The sequence below is a fragment of the Myodes glareolus genome, chromosome 18 (genome assembly GCF_982192425.1).
Source record: "Myodes glareolus chromosome 18, mMyoGla1.1, whole genome shotgun sequence".
Classification (NCBI taxonomy): domain Eukaryota; kingdom Metazoa; phylum Chordata; class Mammalia; order Rodentia; family Cricetidae; genus Myodes; species Myodes glareolus.
Genome location: NC_142043.1, coordinates 13,166,123 through 13,184,166, shown reverse-complemented (window position 1 = coordinate 13,184,166; position 18,044 = coordinate 13,166,123). Strand labels below are relative to the sequence as shown.

At 37.5% G+C, this 18,044-nt stretch overlaps 2 protein-coding genes across 3 annotated transcripts in view; one reads left to right on the top strand and one right to left on the bottom strand.

Annotated features, from left to right (window-relative positions):
* The window catches only part of Supt3h (SPT3 homolog, SAGA and STAGA complex component), a 351,815-nt gene that overhangs the window by 10,167 nt on the left and 323,604 nt on the right, over positions 1-18,044 (top strand). For both annotated transcript variants that reach the window (XM_087897976.1, XM_087897978.1), the window contains one exon: positions 1,906-2,006. In XM_087897976.1, the coding sequence (XP_087754102.1) occupies positions 1,906-2,006 (101 nt within the window). Of the gene's footprint in view, positions 1-1,905; positions 2,007-18,044 lie in introns of those variants that run through there.
* Positions 1-18,044, bottom strand: part of Runx2 (RUNX family transcription factor 2) — a 312,262-nt gene that overhangs the window by 283,193 nt on the left and 11,025 nt on the right. The window lies entirely within an intron of this gene.

Here is an 18,044-nt window from a genome sequence, read left to right as displayed (position 1 = left end):
CAGATCTTTATGCCCAACTCTAACTTCATCTCATACTTTCCACAGAAATCAGGTGAAGCATGTTTTCTTCCATTACTGTGAGCCTGGTGATCAGCAAGAGGGCCTCAGGAGATAGCACCCTATGTAGACATTGTGTGATTTGCCAGGAACTGTGTGTGTGGGGGAACTAGTTAGTGACTCATAGCCCAGAGAGATAATATGCCTGGCCTTTGAGATGTGCAGAATGGGAAAACATCTATAGGCCGCTGAGAGCTGATGCACACGATCGGGCCGCATGTCTCCACTGGTGGGAAGCCTGTCTCCTATTATATGTAGTTTGTGACCCTGTAGGCTGTCTCTTCAGGCCAGATGTTCCACCCTAGGAAAGTCTTTCTCTGCCGGGGCTTTGCCTTCTGCAGTGGTGTCAATGACCAGTCCTTCTGTGCATCACCAACTCTAGAGGCTGCAGTACAGTTAGATTATTCCTGGGCTTCTCTCAACTGCTTTAACATGTGTTCTCAAGTTTGGATGTTCTTCCATAGAATCTGCAAAGTATTTCTAATTCCAACCTTAGGGAAAAATGATGGTATTATCAGGTTTATATGAACATAGGGAATAATATTTATTATGTGTTTATTGTATGGTAATTAGTACTTACTTTGATGACTTATGTTCTTTTAACTAGTTCTTGTTTATTAATTGTTTTATTTAGTGCCATGTACAATAAATAGAAATACATGCATTAGAATTGGCTAGTTTTTCATTATATATCAGCCTGATTTGATAGGAAAAATGTCACATTTTAAATTGAGCTTTGCTCATAAGATTTTAAAATATAATGCTCACTTCTGATCTTTTGATTTTCTGCTATAATTTAGTCTTTGGTTGAAATGAGAACTAGATTATGCTGTGGTTTTCTCATTTTGTGTATTATAGTTATAAGAACGTCTTTAAATTCTTCCCTGGTACTCCTAAAATAAGTGTGTGTGTTCATGTATGTTCCTGTGCATGTGCACATATGTGTCCTATTTGTGTGTGAGGCATATGTGGAGGCCAGAGGTTGATATTGGGTTGTCTTTCTCAGTCACTTCTTCACAGTAATTAATTAAAATTAATTCATTAATTATCAAAACAGTATTTCTATTTGAAAGTATCCAAAGCAGATGCTCCATTCTATCCTAGATGCTTAAGTGTTCAGCAGTGATTAGGTATGTTGTGTCACGCTAGATAATAGATCTGCTGATCTGTTATCATTTTATAGTAATTCAGAGTAGGTCAGTCCTCAAAGTCATTCCTCAAAACCCAGAGCTCCCAGTTTCAGCCAAACTGGCTGGTCAAAGAGCATCCAGAATCCACCTGCCTCTCTCTCCCTCAGGGCTGGGATTACAGGAGTGTGTTGCTGTGCCAGATTTTACGTAGGTGCCTGGATCTAAACTCAGGCCCTCATGCCCGCAAAGCAATCACGATTGCTACAGCCAACTCCCCATCTCCCAAAGTGACTGTTTTTATTCGTCTGTGTGAAATGGGGGAATATGTGTTAAGGGGCTGTAGGACACTTCCTGAAGAATCACTAATGGGACTTAGGGTGCTGTGCAATACTCTGGAGAGCTACCAAGTGATGCCAAAGTAGTTTAATGAGTATTTCTGTTCTAGTACTTGCTATAGTGTAGATACTGAATGTGTATCAGTCATGTATGTGATTCTTTGATGCCTGAGCTGACTAAGCAGGTTTCTCCCACTGTGCCTACTGCTTGTCATCTGAATAAAGACATTAAGTAGAAGACAGTTGGATTTACTACAGAACTGAAATTATCTGTAATTTGAAGATTTCTGTACCTTTTGAAGTAGTTTAGAAATGCTTCTATTTTGTGTACTTTTTATAGCTAAATATGTTTGTAAGTTTTATCTTTTTTTCTTTTTCTTTAGATGAATAATACTGCAGCTAGCCCGATGTCTACTGCCACTTCGAGTAGTGGAAGAAACCCAGGGAAGGCTGTAAGCTTTGCTGCAGAGCTGCAGAGCATGCTGTGAGTGTGTCGTTACACGTGTTCTGCTGCTGTTTTACACTGATTAGTGTTGAAAAAGGAAACGGAAATAAAATGCATACATCTTAGCTTCATGTAATTTGTATGTAAACAGAAGTCAGGTGCTCTCAGCATTTAAATAGCTCCAGTGAGACAGGCAGGATTGGCTCAGTGCTGCACTGGTGCACTGCAGCTGAAAACTGGGCGCCAGCTCACCTTTTTAGGATAGTCAAAATGTTTTCAGAGAAGGTTGCAGTTTTTCTTAGTTCTCCTAAGTCAGTGAGTTCAAAGTATTTTTTAATTTTGATAATATTTGAACCGTTTCATTTCAGATTATTGTGAGAAACACAAAGCGTTAAAAAAATCACATGTATTGAATCTTTGGAAATTGCCCATTTGTTTAAGAATTCTTCCCAGAAGCTGTCCTCAGCTTGCAGTAATGAGAAAATTTATCTTAATTGGGTGGGGAAGCAGATTAGTTAGGGAACCGTGTAAGCACTGGGCTCTTTCTTAGTGGTTCAGGAGACTGGTATCTCCAGGAAGAAGCAATGTTACTTCTTTCCCAGTGGTTCCCAATGATCGCAATGATCAGGGAGTTTAAAAGAACATTTCTGTGGAAAGTTTAAATGCCTTCCTCATGTGAATATTGATAGCCTTTAGAGTGGGTTGACTCTACTGTGTGATAATAGTTCAAAGCACAGTTTTGGTAAGTTTGATCGCATTTGATAGTCTCTCAGTAGACATACTTCAGAGAAAGTCTTAGCATTGAAAGCGTTAACATCACAGTATCACAGACTCTGTGCTTTCAGCATAACTTTATAGTCTTAATTATTGAGGATCTGGAGAACTTTGGTTGTATGGATCATCTATAAATATTGAGTTCTTAGAATTTAAAACTGAGAAATAAAAAATTATGCTTTCATTTGAAAAATAATAAACTTATATGTACATATAATGTATTTCTTTTAAAATATGTTCTAAAACCAAAACTTGATAACACTTGTGATGGCTAAGGTGGGGATAAGCTCTAATTTAGAAGCTGGGTGTTGTGACCCTGCCTGTATTTAAATTGTGGAACGCTTTAAGTCTATGTATTTGTATACATGTTTAAGTTTTTCATTCCTGTGGCACCAAATTGATTTACTCGTAGTTTTTAATGTGAATTTGAACATGTTCAGAGTCCTTAAATTATAATATAATGAACCCCATGTATCCTTTATATAAATTTAACAGTAATTTCCCTTTCACAGTCTTACTTGACTTTTCTTCCTAATATCCATTTTAAAAAAAGAAATATTCTAAAGCTAATCTAATAGAATTTATTAAAACAATATATGTTAGTAGGTAAAACACTGGGTGATGTGTAGCGCGAGGCAGCAGACTATAGCCGTGTAACCCATCTCAGCAAATGAAGTTTCCTTTGACGTCAGTGATGCGCAAACGTTTATCTGCCACTCATTGCTGTCTTCAGGCTTCATGGCCAAAACTAGTGTTTACAGCAAAAGCCATGTGGACCGTGAAGCTGAAAATATTTACTAACTAGTTTTTTTGCAGAAATTGACCTCTGAGTTATAAAACCAGCTCTATAAAAGGAAAACAGAAACTTAGGGGTGGTTCTGCGTAATATTTATTTCTGATAGACCTAAGACCATTTGAGAAAGTTGAGCAAAAGAAAAGCTAAATTCAGTACTTTGTATTAAATACTTTTGCACACATCTTCCCAAGCGATCTACCTAAGCTGGGTTCAGAATGTAAAGGTTATTGTTGGCTGTGACTCTGGAATAAGCGTGCACTTTTCCTTCATTTCAGACCTCAGGGAGAGGCCACTCCTAATAGTACGTTCAGCATGGAGAGGCTGAAGTTTTTCCCTTTATGAATTTTTCCTCAGAAAGGGAACTAGAGTCCAAATGAGGGGAATTGTGTTAAATTTGTCAGTATATCCTATTGCTTTAAAATTTTCAGGCTTTAGATGCTACATGAGTGAAGTCAGTACGCATGTAATGCTTGGTTGTGTGCGGCCTTTTAGATGAGCAAGTCCAGATTTAACCCCCTGCATACTGGTAGGAATTTCACTCCAAATCCTTGCTGCTGCTGCTTCACTGTTAAGCCTGTTGATGTTGCTGTTTCAGTCCTCTGTAGCTGCCATCTTCCTATCTATTAACTAGTAGTAAGATGTTTGTCTTTTGGCTACAGGCTGTCTAACTGTGGAACATTACTTAATCTTTTTCTTTTCAAGAATTGGTCTTACTGAAAACTAACTAGTTGTCAATCACAATGAAAATTGTCCAGTTCAGTTAATAAATCCAAAATGGCAGCCTTAATAACCAGAAGAGAAAGAGCCTGAGGGCAACTCCTGAGTTCTGTGAACTAGAGGAGGCGGAAGGCTCACACAGCCAGAGAAAAGGAGCAGTTTACTGTGGCCCCCGCCAAGGGCAAGTTGTGTACCAGGGATGTGGGTGTATGGGAGCTGATTCCTTGTGGTTCTGTTTTGTGTGTGTGGGTGTTTTGTCTGCAAGTCTGTCTGGGCACCACTTGTTTGCTTGGGGCTGGGGAGAGCGAGAGAGGGTGCTGGCTCACCTGTAACTGGAGTTAACAGTTGGTTGTGAGCCACCAGGTAGGTGCTGAGACTCCAACCTGGGTCCTCTGAAAGAGCAGTCAGTGCTCTTAACTGCTAAGCCATCTCTCCAGCACCTCTAGTTTTTTGCTTTTTTCTGTTTTCGTGGTTCTTAGTAATTTGTAGTTTCTATGACTTTTGTAATGACTGTCTTTTGTACCCATTCAATATATTCTGAACAGCCTGTGTGTTCTTAAGCTTTATTAATCAAGTTTTCCAGTGTTACTAAAACTATGAAATAAAATATTGGCACCTATTACCTTAAAATCAAAGAAGAAGTTTTTAATACCCTTTTTGGTATTAACTTTTTAATTTTCCTTTAAGGAAGCTAAACTGATTTGCACTTTTACCTTGTTCTGAGAGACGACCTGCCCCCCCACCCCCCCATCAACATGACTTTGTGTTGTCAAACTGCTGGGTCACTGAGCTTCAGCATAGTTGGTCACTTACATTTCCTGTATGTGTTTTTATGTTCTGATTCTCAGACAGTTTTTTTGTTCTTTGTCTTTTTAATCAATGTCTTGGTTTCCTGTAGTTTATTAAGAACTTTCAGTGTCTTAAAAAAGCTTCCTTCTTTGAGGATCTCCCCTGGCATTTCCTTCTCCCAGCATTTGGGAGCACCCTTAAGGGTTGTTTAGTGTGGGAGTTTTCCTTTTCTTCTTCTTTTTAAATGTAGCTTAGTCAGTTGTACGCTGCCTTGTTGCTTCTGCTTTTGATCTGAAGTCCTCTTAATTTCGTGCACTTTCCTATATTTCAGGTTTTGGTTTCCACAGTTTAATATTAATCCATTTTGTTGTTCTATGTTGTCAGGGAAGGGTCTTCCACCACAAATTACATAAACCTTCCTTCCTTCACAACTGAAACTCTACCTTTATCAGATAATAAATGATTCCCTTTGCCTCTCTGCTTTGTTCCATTGACTTTTCTCTTCCTTTGCCAGCACTGCATTATTGTAGTTATTATAGCTTCTTAATGTGTTTTAATATTTGCTGTTATAGTTCAAGTCCGTCCACATAAGTTTTCTTTTTAAAATATTTTTGGCCCCTTCTTATTTTTATGTTTCCAGATGAATTTTTAGGAACCATTTCAACAAGCTCCAAAACAAATTCTAAGTGAAAATTTTAAGAACTTTCATTTTTTGTTTCTTTTTATGCCTTTTACTGTATTCTCAGATTTCAGACATGGGTCTTTTCAGTCCATTTTACTTTTAAAGTTGATTAATGAAGTAATTTTACATTTAGAAAGTTTATTTGAAACAACCCCTGATAGAAACAGTAAAAACAACCGGACTAATGAGTGGGCTGCTTAGCTAGTGTATGATTAGAGACCAAAACCTTCTCGGTTTTCTTTAATATTTGCTTTTCTTGTTGAGTGTAGAATTGTGCTGTGACTGCAGTATGCAAAAATCCAGCCAGCCAATTTATCACCTTCATTTTAAATCATGGTAGTGATTTTCTTATATTTGAATGACAGAAATGGTCAGTTCAATTTTTAAAAATGGATTTCTAAGATTGCATTCTGACTAGTAGAGTAATATACATCAGTGTCCGCTCAGTAGAGTCCAGAGAGGCTGAACAGATTTAATATATTCATTTTTGAGCATAAGAAAAGATGATAGAGTGGGTCTTCCTCCGACTACTTCAAAGAAGTTATTTCTACAATAGATCAGGAGTCTAGACGCATAGTGAGTACATGCAGATAGAATGCGGCGAGATTCACTAGAGTTCTGTGGGGGTCACAAGTGGTCTGTTTCTATGATAAACTGTGCTAGTTTTTTCTATCATTTATCTACTTGCATAGTTTTATTTTTTTCACTCTTTGGTATTTGCTGATTTGTTGTTGTTCCAGGCATCAGCAATGTTTCGCTGCCATGCCACTTAGAAGGCATGGCAAGGCCTCTGGCAGTGACGGATAGGGTCGCTTGAGAACAGTTAGTGAAGGAGGTGGGCAGAGAAAACTGGTTGGAAGTGTTCGCTGTGGCATGAGCTGTCAGGACTCAGCCGAGGCAGGTGGTCTGCTTTTCCTATAGCAGTGCTCTGCTGCTCTGCATAGATAGGCCAGGGAAGTCAAGGCAGTTGGGTGGATTTAGGATTCTGAAGGGCAGATGGTATAGCAAGTTATTGACATGCCGGAGGTTCCAGCCTACAGGTGAGGTATAAATACATTGGAGGTGATCAGCATGGATACAAAGTATGGGAAAGGATTGGAGGCTTCAGTGCGTCAGTACAATTGTGTAGAACATAAGCAGTACTTATGAGAGCTTAGAGGGTCAGCAGCCATCTGACCTGTTCTCCAGTCTATTCTGACTTCCTGTGTTGTCCCATCACCTTTCTGTGCATTTTTGACACCTTGCTTTGTTTCTTATTAATGACCTCATTTTAGTTTTTTACAGTGCTGTATTTCTCTGACTCTAGTCCCTGATCCCAGGGCTTTAAATACTTTTCCTGATGTCCTCTATCCGGCATTTTGTAGGTGCTGGTAAGTGCGAAGTTGTGATCGTACTGACATAGTATTTGGGAGGATAGCTTTCAGGGGAGGGCAGCCGTTGGAATCTTAAAAGTTTTCCAAATAGAAGGGGTAGGGAATAGGAGCCTGGATATTCCTTATGCCGTGTATCCATATTTTTTTGTCCTCTTATTACATTGATTTTTTTTTGTCTTACATGCATGAAAATATTCTTAAGTGTAGCTTTCTGTGTTTAGGGTTTTGATTTACTTTAATACCTCTTCCCTGCTTCCTTGACAATTATATATTTATAACTACATAAAGATGGTGGATGGAGGAGGGGGTAGTAAAGTTTTCCAATAGGATACGATCCTAACTATTTTAAGTATTTCTGCAGTGTTACAAGATGCAGTAACAATATTCATCTCTAAGGTGGATAAGTCAGATGATGCATACAAGTCATTTACATGGATCGTAGTTGTTCAGTAGAACTTGATGCAAATGCCTGTGCCTTTTAAATTAGTCTTTGTTGGATTATAGGAATAGAACTTAATTTTAGCACTTTTATTTGTTTGTCTTTGTTTTGTGGACCGTTAATCGGGTATTCAGAAATAAAGGAATCTATCTTAATAATGTCAGCTATTTTGACTGAAGAGAAATCTGAGTGTCTTAGAAACGGACTAGACCAGTCTTTTATTGATTCATGAAGAAGTAGAAAAGGGCTAATTTGTCCCAGGGTGGTTTGTTGGTTAGTTGATTTGACCCAGGGTAGCTAGTTAGTTAGTTGATCTGTCCCAGGGTGGCTAGTTGGTTAGGTGATGTGTCCAAGGGTAGCAAATTGAATATTAATGGGGTCAGTACTTAATACCTGATCTTCTGAATATCAACTCCCTATTCCTTTCTAGTATCTTTCTAATATAAATTAGTGACCAGGTCTTATTTTTCCTTATTCTTTAAACTGTCAGCATGTCTTTAGTTTTTCATTCTATGTTTATATTTGAGATAGCATCATAGTATTGGGCTCATTTTAGAATGATGAATGGTGTATATCACATGACACATTTTCAAGGTATAATCTTTTTATGTGCTTTAAGTTCTTTGATCATATACTGTAGAGTGTCCTGAAAATTTCATTCATTTAAACATTACTGGGATGTTTTAAGTTTAGACAGTTAGAACGTGACATATATTATATATATGACATATATAGCTGACGAAACCACGTTTACTTTTCAAGTTTTTGTTGCTTTCCTGGTTGGTGTACTTTCTTTAAAAGACACAGTGATATACTTAGAGTCGCTTTTCAGCATTTATCTGTTTTTTAAGTAATTCTTTGAAGTTGGCTCCCCCTCCCCTATTTCTCCAGTCTCATTTAAAGTCTTAGCATTTAGTCTAAAGCGTGTGACTCTGGGTAGCCAGCCTGTGTTGTTTGTTCACTTTGGACTGTGACATAGTCTAAGGCAGAAGTCAATCCACTTTCTTCCTGTGATGACGGTGTCTGCAGTGCAGTGCACCAGGATGCTCTTGTGTGGGTGGTTTACCCTTACAGTGTAACAAATAGTTCCGAGACCATATCTGTTCTAGAATACTCTTCTATCATCCTGCTTTTTTCATTCAAAAAATAGCCTTGATTGTCAGTGTTCTGGGGCTCTGCAGATCTAGCAGTGGATACAACATACAGGATCCCTAATCTTATGGACCTACCTCACATTCCACTTTTGTTAGAAATACTTCATTTCTCATTTTTTAGAAAATACTACTGCTTCTGGAGCAAACTGTGTTCTTGGAAGTTTACAATACTGTACATTAAAGTCTTTGACTTAATTATATATACTTTTGCGTTATGGTGGTGGCATTACTTTTGATTGCAGTTTTGGCTCAAGACTTATTTTTCCTATGACATATGAAACCTTTTAAAATGCAGTGTATTGGAGTCACCTTCTAGTTTTACTTGAAATTAGTTTAAAGCAGGGATATTTTTTTAAAAGGCAAATCAGAAGAAATTAATATCCAATAAAAGTGAATTGTAGCAATGTGAATTGTGTATTGAGTGGGCTAGGATATTAAGCAGTCATTTGTGTCCTTATTTATAGAAAACCCTTTGCCTAATTTTAGACTATTTTATAGTTTACTGTAAAATATTAGAATTTTAATATTTAAATAAAGATTGGCATGTTAAATTGATGAAACCCAATAAATAGAACAGCCCAACACTTAAAAAATTATCTAATGTAATTTTTCCAAAATTTGTGTATGCTAATGTGGTGGTTTGAATAAGAATGACCCTTACAGGCTCACGTATAAGTGCTTATGAACTCTTCCATACAATTAAAGGATGAGGAGATGTGATCTTGTTGGAGTAGGCGTCTCACCGAGGGTGAGCTTTGAGGTTTTAAAAGCCCAGATCAGGATGTAGCTCTCATCTATTGCTCTAGGGCTACACACCCTGCCCTGATAATGGACTAAGTCTCCTAAACTATAGGCAAACCCCCAGTTCAATGCTTTCTTTTATAAGAGGTGCCTTGGTTGTAGTGTCTCTTCAGTAGAACAATAGAACAGTGACTAAGACACCAAATATGTACAATTATGATAATTAAACATACAGTCTTAATAAGTCTACATCTGCCTTTGAAATGCTTTTGTAAAAAATCTCATTTTTAAGCAATGTCATTTTGTTGTGCTTTTTATTTATTTATTTATTGGGTTTTCTTTTTCTTTTTCAAAGTTTATTAAAATATAAAAGTTTCCATTTCCGCCCCTCCTCCCAACACCCTCCCACTCCCCCCACTTCCTCTCCTCTTCCCTCTCCATCCCTAAGAGCAGTCAGGGTTTCCTGCCCTGTGGGTAGTTCAAGTTCCTCCCTGCTCCCTCCAGGTCCAGGAAGGTGAGTATCCAAACAGACTGGATCCCCAAAAATCCAGTATATGCAGAGGAAACAAGTCCCAGTGTCATTGTCAATGGCTTTTTAGAAAGACTCCGGGCCAGCCACATTCAGAGAATCCGGCCTCATCCAGAGAATCTGGTTAGACAGGGTTTCCCTGTGTAACAGTTCTGACAGTCCTGGCTGTCCTGGAACTCATTTTGTAGACCAGGCTGACCCCAAATTCATAGAAATCCTTCTGCTTCTGCCTTTGATGTGCTGGGATTAAAGGTGTGTGTCACCACTACTGCCTGGCCTTAACATATGCCTATTCCTTTTGGTCCATTTTATGTTATTGTGTTGTATGTTGAGGTATTTCTTCTGTGCACATCTATTACTCGAAGATTGTAAATATAGTTGTAAAACTTTACAGTTACAATGTGAGAAAATATCATGATATATCTTTAAAAGAAAATTGAGACAATACTCCATAATAGATGAAAATCAATCAATGAAATAAAATTTATTTAAAAGCAGTTGCTTACTGTAGGTTAATTTATCTACATTAATCCCAAACTGCCAAGTGTTATCACATTGTCTGGTTAATATAGTGACTAATTAATTTTTGTCTTTTTTAAAATTAATTATTTAGCTTGTGTGTATGAGTGCTCTATCTGCATGTATGCCTGCCTGCCAGAAGAGGGCATCAGATTCCATTATAGATGGTTGTGAGCCACTATGTGTTGCTGGGAATTGAACTCAGGACTTCTGGAAGAGCAGCCAGTGCTCTTAGCTGCCGAGCCATCTCTCCAGCCCTAATTGTGTGTGTGTGTGTGTGTGTGTGTGTGTGTGTGTGTGTGTGTGTGTGTGTGTGATTAATTCTTTAATGTTATCTTCTTTTTGTTTGGTTATAAACTCAAAATTTATGAGATTTTTTATTGAAAACATGTTCAGCTTTTTTTCAAATTATATAATGTTTCTACCACTTTTTTATTTCTAATTATAATTGTCACTTTAGAAGTATTTTTCCCTTTTTCATATATATTATTTCTTTTGCATGTTTTGTTTTTCTGTAACTTAAGTTTTTTTTTTTTACTTTTATTTAAGTAATTGTGATTCATTCAGCTACTCACATTCACTCTACATTACTGAGTTCCTGTGGTATGTCACACCCGAGGCTAAATAATATGGAAGAGGAGAGGGAATGGAGATTTTTGTGTGCTTATATTGCTAATACAATGGAGTTTGTGTTTCATGTGTTTTATAATCCTTTGGTCATTGCAATTTCCCATTTCTACTGTAAATACGTGTTTAGGTGCAGAAACATTAAAAATTTACACAGAAAATATAGGTTTTAAGTTCCCAAGATCAAATTTGACCTCAGCATATCTAATTTTGTACAACACTGCCTTTGTGTATGGGAGACAGGTGTATAAAATAAGTATATTTCTTGTCTTCATGGAGAGAAGCTTAGTGTATTTTAAGTTCTGCTTTGCAGGTGTCTGTGGGGCTGCTCAGGAGGGTGAAATCCTCCCAACCCACTAGGCTCCTTTACAAAATCCATCTCATTTACTAGCTTTTTCATAGCATATCATGAGACAGATGGATTCTCCTAGAGTCACCAAACTAGTAATTAACTGTGCTTACATATGTGTGTAAGTAGAATGAGGATCCTACCCTCAGACAGAAATTGAGACAGAATGACAGACAGTTGAGAATGTAAGTATGTGAAGAAAGATTCTTCTATATACAAGTGGGTAAGAGGGTTTTCAACTCAGAGGATGAATCTTATGAAATAATGCCATTTTATCTCTTTCCTTAAGAATGGGTACTATTTAAACCTTTGGTAGTTTGGGGCAAGATGACGGGACTGGTAAGGAGCGTCACAGGAAAGGATTGAAAGTAGGAGTGAGGTGTAGGAAGTTTAATGTATCTAGAAGGAAATTTGTTAGTAAAAAATACTGATAAAACTGGTGATAAATGTCAGAATGTGGTAAATTGAATGGATGACTAGGATACTAATATTTTACCTAGGGACAGTAAACCTTTCAAAGGTGTTTGCCAACTTGCAGGCACTGATTGAGGAAGATGAGTAATGAACAACGTGGAAATGGACTGACAGGAGCACATGACTGTTGTCTATGTGAGACACAGTGGTACCAGGAATGAAGCAGAGGAGACAAGCTTACCAGACACTGCATAGGCTATGTCAGCTCTTGGGGACTGTGGGAATCAGGGACTAGGTAAAAGAAATGGTTCAAGGTTTACATTCCTATCTTAGGAATGGGAAGTTAATGATATTAAGTTGAACAGTGAATTTTATCATTTGTATCTTGATTCCAAAAAAGATTTGAGGCGTCTGTTAGGATTATAATACAACAGGAAGGGGCAGGGAAGGGAAATAAAAGTGAAACCCCAAAGCAGTAGAGACACACGTTTAAGAAATGCATGTGGTGAAGTCCTTCACTGATGCTAAAAATGAAGTTTTATTATTCTTACCAACAGCTGTAAAAAAAAACCATCAAAATACGTCACTGTGTACGGTCTCAACACAAATTTGAGTTAGTCCACGAATTAACATGTGCCAGGTTTTAGGAATATCACATGTTTTGGAGGTGAGGCCTGAGAACATTTCTTTCCATGGAAGCCTTTGGGGACACTTTATTGTGTAGTGAGCAACCAGTATTGTTAACTGTATGTTCATAGTAAATATAAAATCCATATATTTGGTTGAATTTGTAAGATTTAAGCTGGGGGGAAAAAGCACTATTTAGTAGAAATACATTGATTTGTTTTTAAAGGTGATGGTGGCAAGTCTGATCTTAAAATTGGTGGTTTTAAATTGTGCTCACTAGAAAGAATTTTGTCATGGGCCTCTAAAAGCCTTTTCCTTCATTCTCTCTGCAATGAGCGCTGCCCACCCTGTGTCTGTTTGAGATGGTATGTGCATCTTTAAATTTGGTGTTTGAACAGAATCATAGCTCAGAAATGTTTGAAACCACTGGAACATAGTCCTAATTCCCAAAGTAAAGTTTAGGAAAAAAAAATCAATTAATGTAGTTGATTATTTCTAGTTTTATGAGTAATATGATGCTAAGATGAATGATGCTAAATCAATATCAAACAAGTACATATATGATCCTTTGGACATATACAATGCTTACTTATTACATTTTTTGTGAATAGGATCTATGATAGAAATATGTTCCACTGAACTTGAGGAATGGATAGAGTAACATTCCGATGATTTTAAATGAACATGATTTCATAAAGTTGAGCCTTTAAAACTGTTGGTATCTGACTGATTTCAGTTTGATAAAAAGTTTAACTGCCCCAAAACCTTCCCTACCTTTTAATGACTCCAGACATGTTGATGATAGAAAATAGTACATGGTGGGAACTTAGCTATTCAGTTATAGCCTCAGGCATAGGAAGTTTTACCTGTGTTCTCTTTGACTCACTGTCTCCCCTATTCAGGGAGTGAGTTAGCCTGTGAGTCATTGCTTATTTCTGAAGTTGCCCTCTTCTCTCTTTCCATTTATTCTTCTTGTCTTAGGCAGATTCACCTTTCATAGTTAGTATTTTTTTTTTCTCATTGGGCCTTTCTAGTCAAAAGCAAAGTATTGGTTTATGACAATTTCTATACCCAAAATGTTAATATGCTCTTTGATATTCTTAATTTTCAGTGATTTTTAGATGTGTGGTAAGCATGTCCTTCTTTGTGGGCTCTTACAAGACATTGGCCAGATTGTCATAAAACTACTAAATGCCTGACTGGTTACACAATAGTACTAGACTGCTTTCCAAGGGAAGGCTCCAGATTTGACCTCATTGGAAATTTAGGAGCTAGGGCAGTGCTCACAGTTCATAAATGAAAAAAAAAAGTTCATATAGGCATAAATGGACAACAAGACATATTTCCAATTAAGAACAGATCTGTGTTAAAGGTAAAGCATAGGTAGTGTAAGTGCAGGTCAGTGAAATGAGGGACTTTCTGGAATTCTGTGGAGAGCGGTAGAGCTTGAGGTCAGCCCTCCCTTTACTGCTGACCCTAGCAACAGTTCTTTACTACAGGTCACCTTGTAAGCCAGTAAAGGGGACTGGAATTCCTCTTTGACAATTGTCCTATTTACATAAGCATTGTTTTCTTCAATCAGTAGCCAGGGAAGAGGAGAGGGGAAGGAAGGACACTCACAGACCAGCATTGTTTACCAGTAAGAAAGTGCTGTAAAGCCATGCAGTGGTGGCTTATGCCCTTAATACCAGCACTCTGGAGGCAGAGATAGTCAGCTCTGTGAGTTCAAGGCCAATCCAAGTTCCAGGATAGGTTTCAAAGCCACACTGAGAAACTCTATCTTGAAAAAACAAACAAAGCAAAGAAAAAAACAAACAAAGAAAAAAAAACTCAAAAAAAACAAAGCAGGAAAAAACAAAACAAAACAAAACAACAACTAAGTGCTGTAAAATACCAGAAGAGGACTCGCTGCTTGAGATCTCTGTGGGCCAGAGTTTGGAATGAGGATTAGAGAGTGGTTTGTGAGCATCTCTGACATACTAGGGGCAAAATAATTTAAACAGCTACTGTGTCTCACAAATTCTTAGTCTATGCACTGCTAGATATTTGAAGGAATTTTGAACAGATATTGTGCTTTGAACTTAGAAGCAATGTAGGGAGAGGTGAGGCTTGGGGAAGATTGCATTGCTTATGTGCTAATCGTCACAGAATGGAAAGGCATACATGGATGAGAATGTCATGATTGTATACACAACCGAAAAATAAGCAAAAAACCTTTAATGCCTCTGGAAAACATATAGTATATAATGGGATATTGTTGATAGCATGGAGGATAGGCTTATAGCTGACATCATTATGCAGTGTCAGAATCTGGAGGATTCTGGAGGGGACCATTGTGCAAGTACTCAATCATTGTGGGAAAACCACAGGGTTAAGGGGACAGGAGTTTCTCCTCACATGTTGAAAGTTGTGTTTGGAAGTGGAATTGGGTTAAACATTTTCCTTTTAGGCTCTTGAATCCCTCAGAATGAGGGATTAGTAGGATGCTACTGGATGCTCTCCTCAGCTTGAGAAGTAAGCAGTTGGTCTGGAGCAGGCCAAACAAACCAGGACTTCCCGCAGCGGAGGTGGAGTCAGGGCCTACACTTTTAACAAGCTTTTCAGGCCCATTGCTGTTGCTGTTGCTGCTGCTCATGCTGGACTGTGAACCCCACCCTGAGAGGTGAGAGTTCAGTGTATTGCAGAGAACTGAAAGACCAGAAAGTTGATCATATACAATAACACTGAGTTTTGTCAGGTAGGATGTAGGCACTTTACTTTTTATTTAGTTTTCATGGAAACTTTGGGGATAGGTACTGCTTATAGGTGAGGGAGTTCAGATAGCCTGTTCTTGCTCAAGGTTATGTGAGAGTATAATGGAGATTCAGACACTAACTTAAATCCTTGTTGGTCGGTCTGTCTTGTCTTTTTCTTTTCTTCTTTCTCTCTTTCTTTTTTCTTTTTATTTTTCTTTTCTTTTCTTTCTTTCTTTTTTTTTTTTTTTGAGACAAGGGTTTCTCTGTAGCTTTGGAGCCTGTTCTGGAACTAGGTCTTGTAGACCAGGCTGGCCTTGAACTCACAGGATCCACCTGCCTCTGCCTCCCGAGTGCTGGGATTAAGGTGTAAAGGTTTGTGCCACCACTTCGCCTGTCCCAGAGTCTTTTCTTAGAATATAATTTAGAGATCTTTGCTCTATTTCTTAAAACTTTTTCATGGGAGAAATGAAGGTTTTTATGTAGATTCAGGAAAATGACCTTGTCAAATATTAGAGCCCACTAGCTGAAGTGTATAATGGTAGTGTACGCTCTTGTCTTTTAGGTCTCAGCATAGCTGCTGTTACTGTGTGGGCTCCGCAGGTATATATACATGCATACATACTTTATAATTTGCAGTGATGGGATTGTAGCATATGTAATTTAGCATGCTGTTTTCTCTCTAAACACAGGTTTAGCAGTGACAGAGCTCCTTACACCTCTGCTGATTCCTCACAGTCATTAGCACATTCAGTAACTCCGTCTGGGTACCATCCCATTTTCTTCCCTCTCCCAGGAGCTTGGTTGCCAAATTCTGCTAGTTTCTTTGTGATATTTTCAATTTAACCTCTTGTTTTATGGATGCTGGGGATCAAGGGCCTTATCCATCCTAGGCAAATACTCTACCACTGAGCTACATATATCCCTGGTGCCTAGTCTTGTTTATGTATATATATATACATACATATATAATATAATATAATATAATATATATAATATAATATATATTATATATATAATCTTATTATGTATGGTCTTATTATAAATATATATATATATATAAAAATGTAATATTAGTGAGTGCTGAGTCACTTTTCATTTTAAAATTTATTCTCTGTTTCTTTGTTTTGGCTGCACACAATATCTCTGTCATTTTAGTGGCTTCTGATAATGTAAGTGGGAATACATGTGGGGTTTAAACTAAAGGCTGTAAATTGCCTTATCTAACCAATCACCTTTTCTCTCCTATGTTATCCTTTTCTAATTTTCTACCTTCTTGCATCCATTGACAGGTAGGCTCGCAGAATCAGAACCTGTAATAATAGTACAACTACAGAAGAACTTTTTCTGTTATTCCAAAATTAGTCTTGTATTTACACTGTTATTTGCCCATTTCATTGATTTCTAGTGCCTTGAGTTATACATCTTAGGGGAAAATGTCATGACAAACTAACTTCTAACATTCCTTTTTTTTTTTCTGGATGTTTCTAATTAAAATTAATATGTAAATTTATGTTTTCTTTTCTAAATGATTTCTAAATTGTTATACCTATGATTTTTCATTTGTATATTTACTTAACATGTGAGTCTTCCTTTTTTTGACATTTTAAATTCTTGACTTGGTCATTAAAATATTCTATGACAAATGAAAAGTGGGTGCATGAAGGCTGTTGACATTTTGAGATCCCCAGACAGCTTTCTCATCTGGGTTCTTTGTGTCTCTAGAAATGTGAACTGTTCAACTATCTCATGGCCATCTGGGCAGGGCATTCCCCCATGCCCCAGTGACACTGAGTAGACTAAAACAATAAATGTATCTCCAGCTCTACTCCAACCCTCTAGAGAAAAAACAGTAGCTAGAGCATTTTTTAAAAAACTTTCTGGAGATTTTTAAAACATTAAATCATGAATGAAATTGGGCAAATAGGACATACCAGTAGACCTGGGACCTTTGCATCCTATCTGTTGGAAGACAAAGTGTCTGAGCATTATTTTAGTTGCTAAATTCTTGGTGTTGTATAAATTGAAGTTTAATTTCTGCTGATATTTTTTAATCATGTGAAGGTGGTGTGGACATGGCACAAACTACTGATTATGATGACTCAGAATGGCCAAGTTTCTGATCAAACTCAACAACCTCTCCCTTTGATAACCTTTACTTTGTCTTAATTGCTTTGACTCTCTGATCATTATTATGAAAAGCAATGGACTAGAATCACCTGAAGATAACAGAGATGGCCTGTTTTGTGTTTTGTATTTTGTCAAAGTTTGCCAACGTTAGAGGACCGTGCTTGAGAACCAGTACCTTTATAGAGAAATGAAGGACCAGGAAGTGACTTCATAAGGCCAGTGTAATATGCCAAAGCAGCTGTCAAGAGTAGAAAGGCGGACTAGCATGTCATTTACTCAGCTTTGTAATGGGGCAGGTTTTGTGACTGCATCCTTTTTCCTTGTCTGAGTAATTATACTACTCATCATAGAAGGGAGTTGTAAGGATTAAAAGAAAGAGCGTTTACAAAGGATTAGCACAGCATTTGATCAGTAAATACTCAAACCCAGAAAGCTAATGGATAAACAGACTCAACCAAGGAAAGGCTACAGATAAACAATACAGTTTCAGCATCAGGCACTCAGAGTCTTCAAAGTATGTTAATTTAAAATACAAGGTCTGGGTATTGGATTGATTATATACTTAAAATATTGGAGAAATAAATGTTAACTTTTTGGTCTATTCATTTTACTAAGTTGTTTCTGTGTCTATTTTCTCTTTAAAATTACCTATGGTTACAAACAGCTATAGTCCAAAATCTGTTAG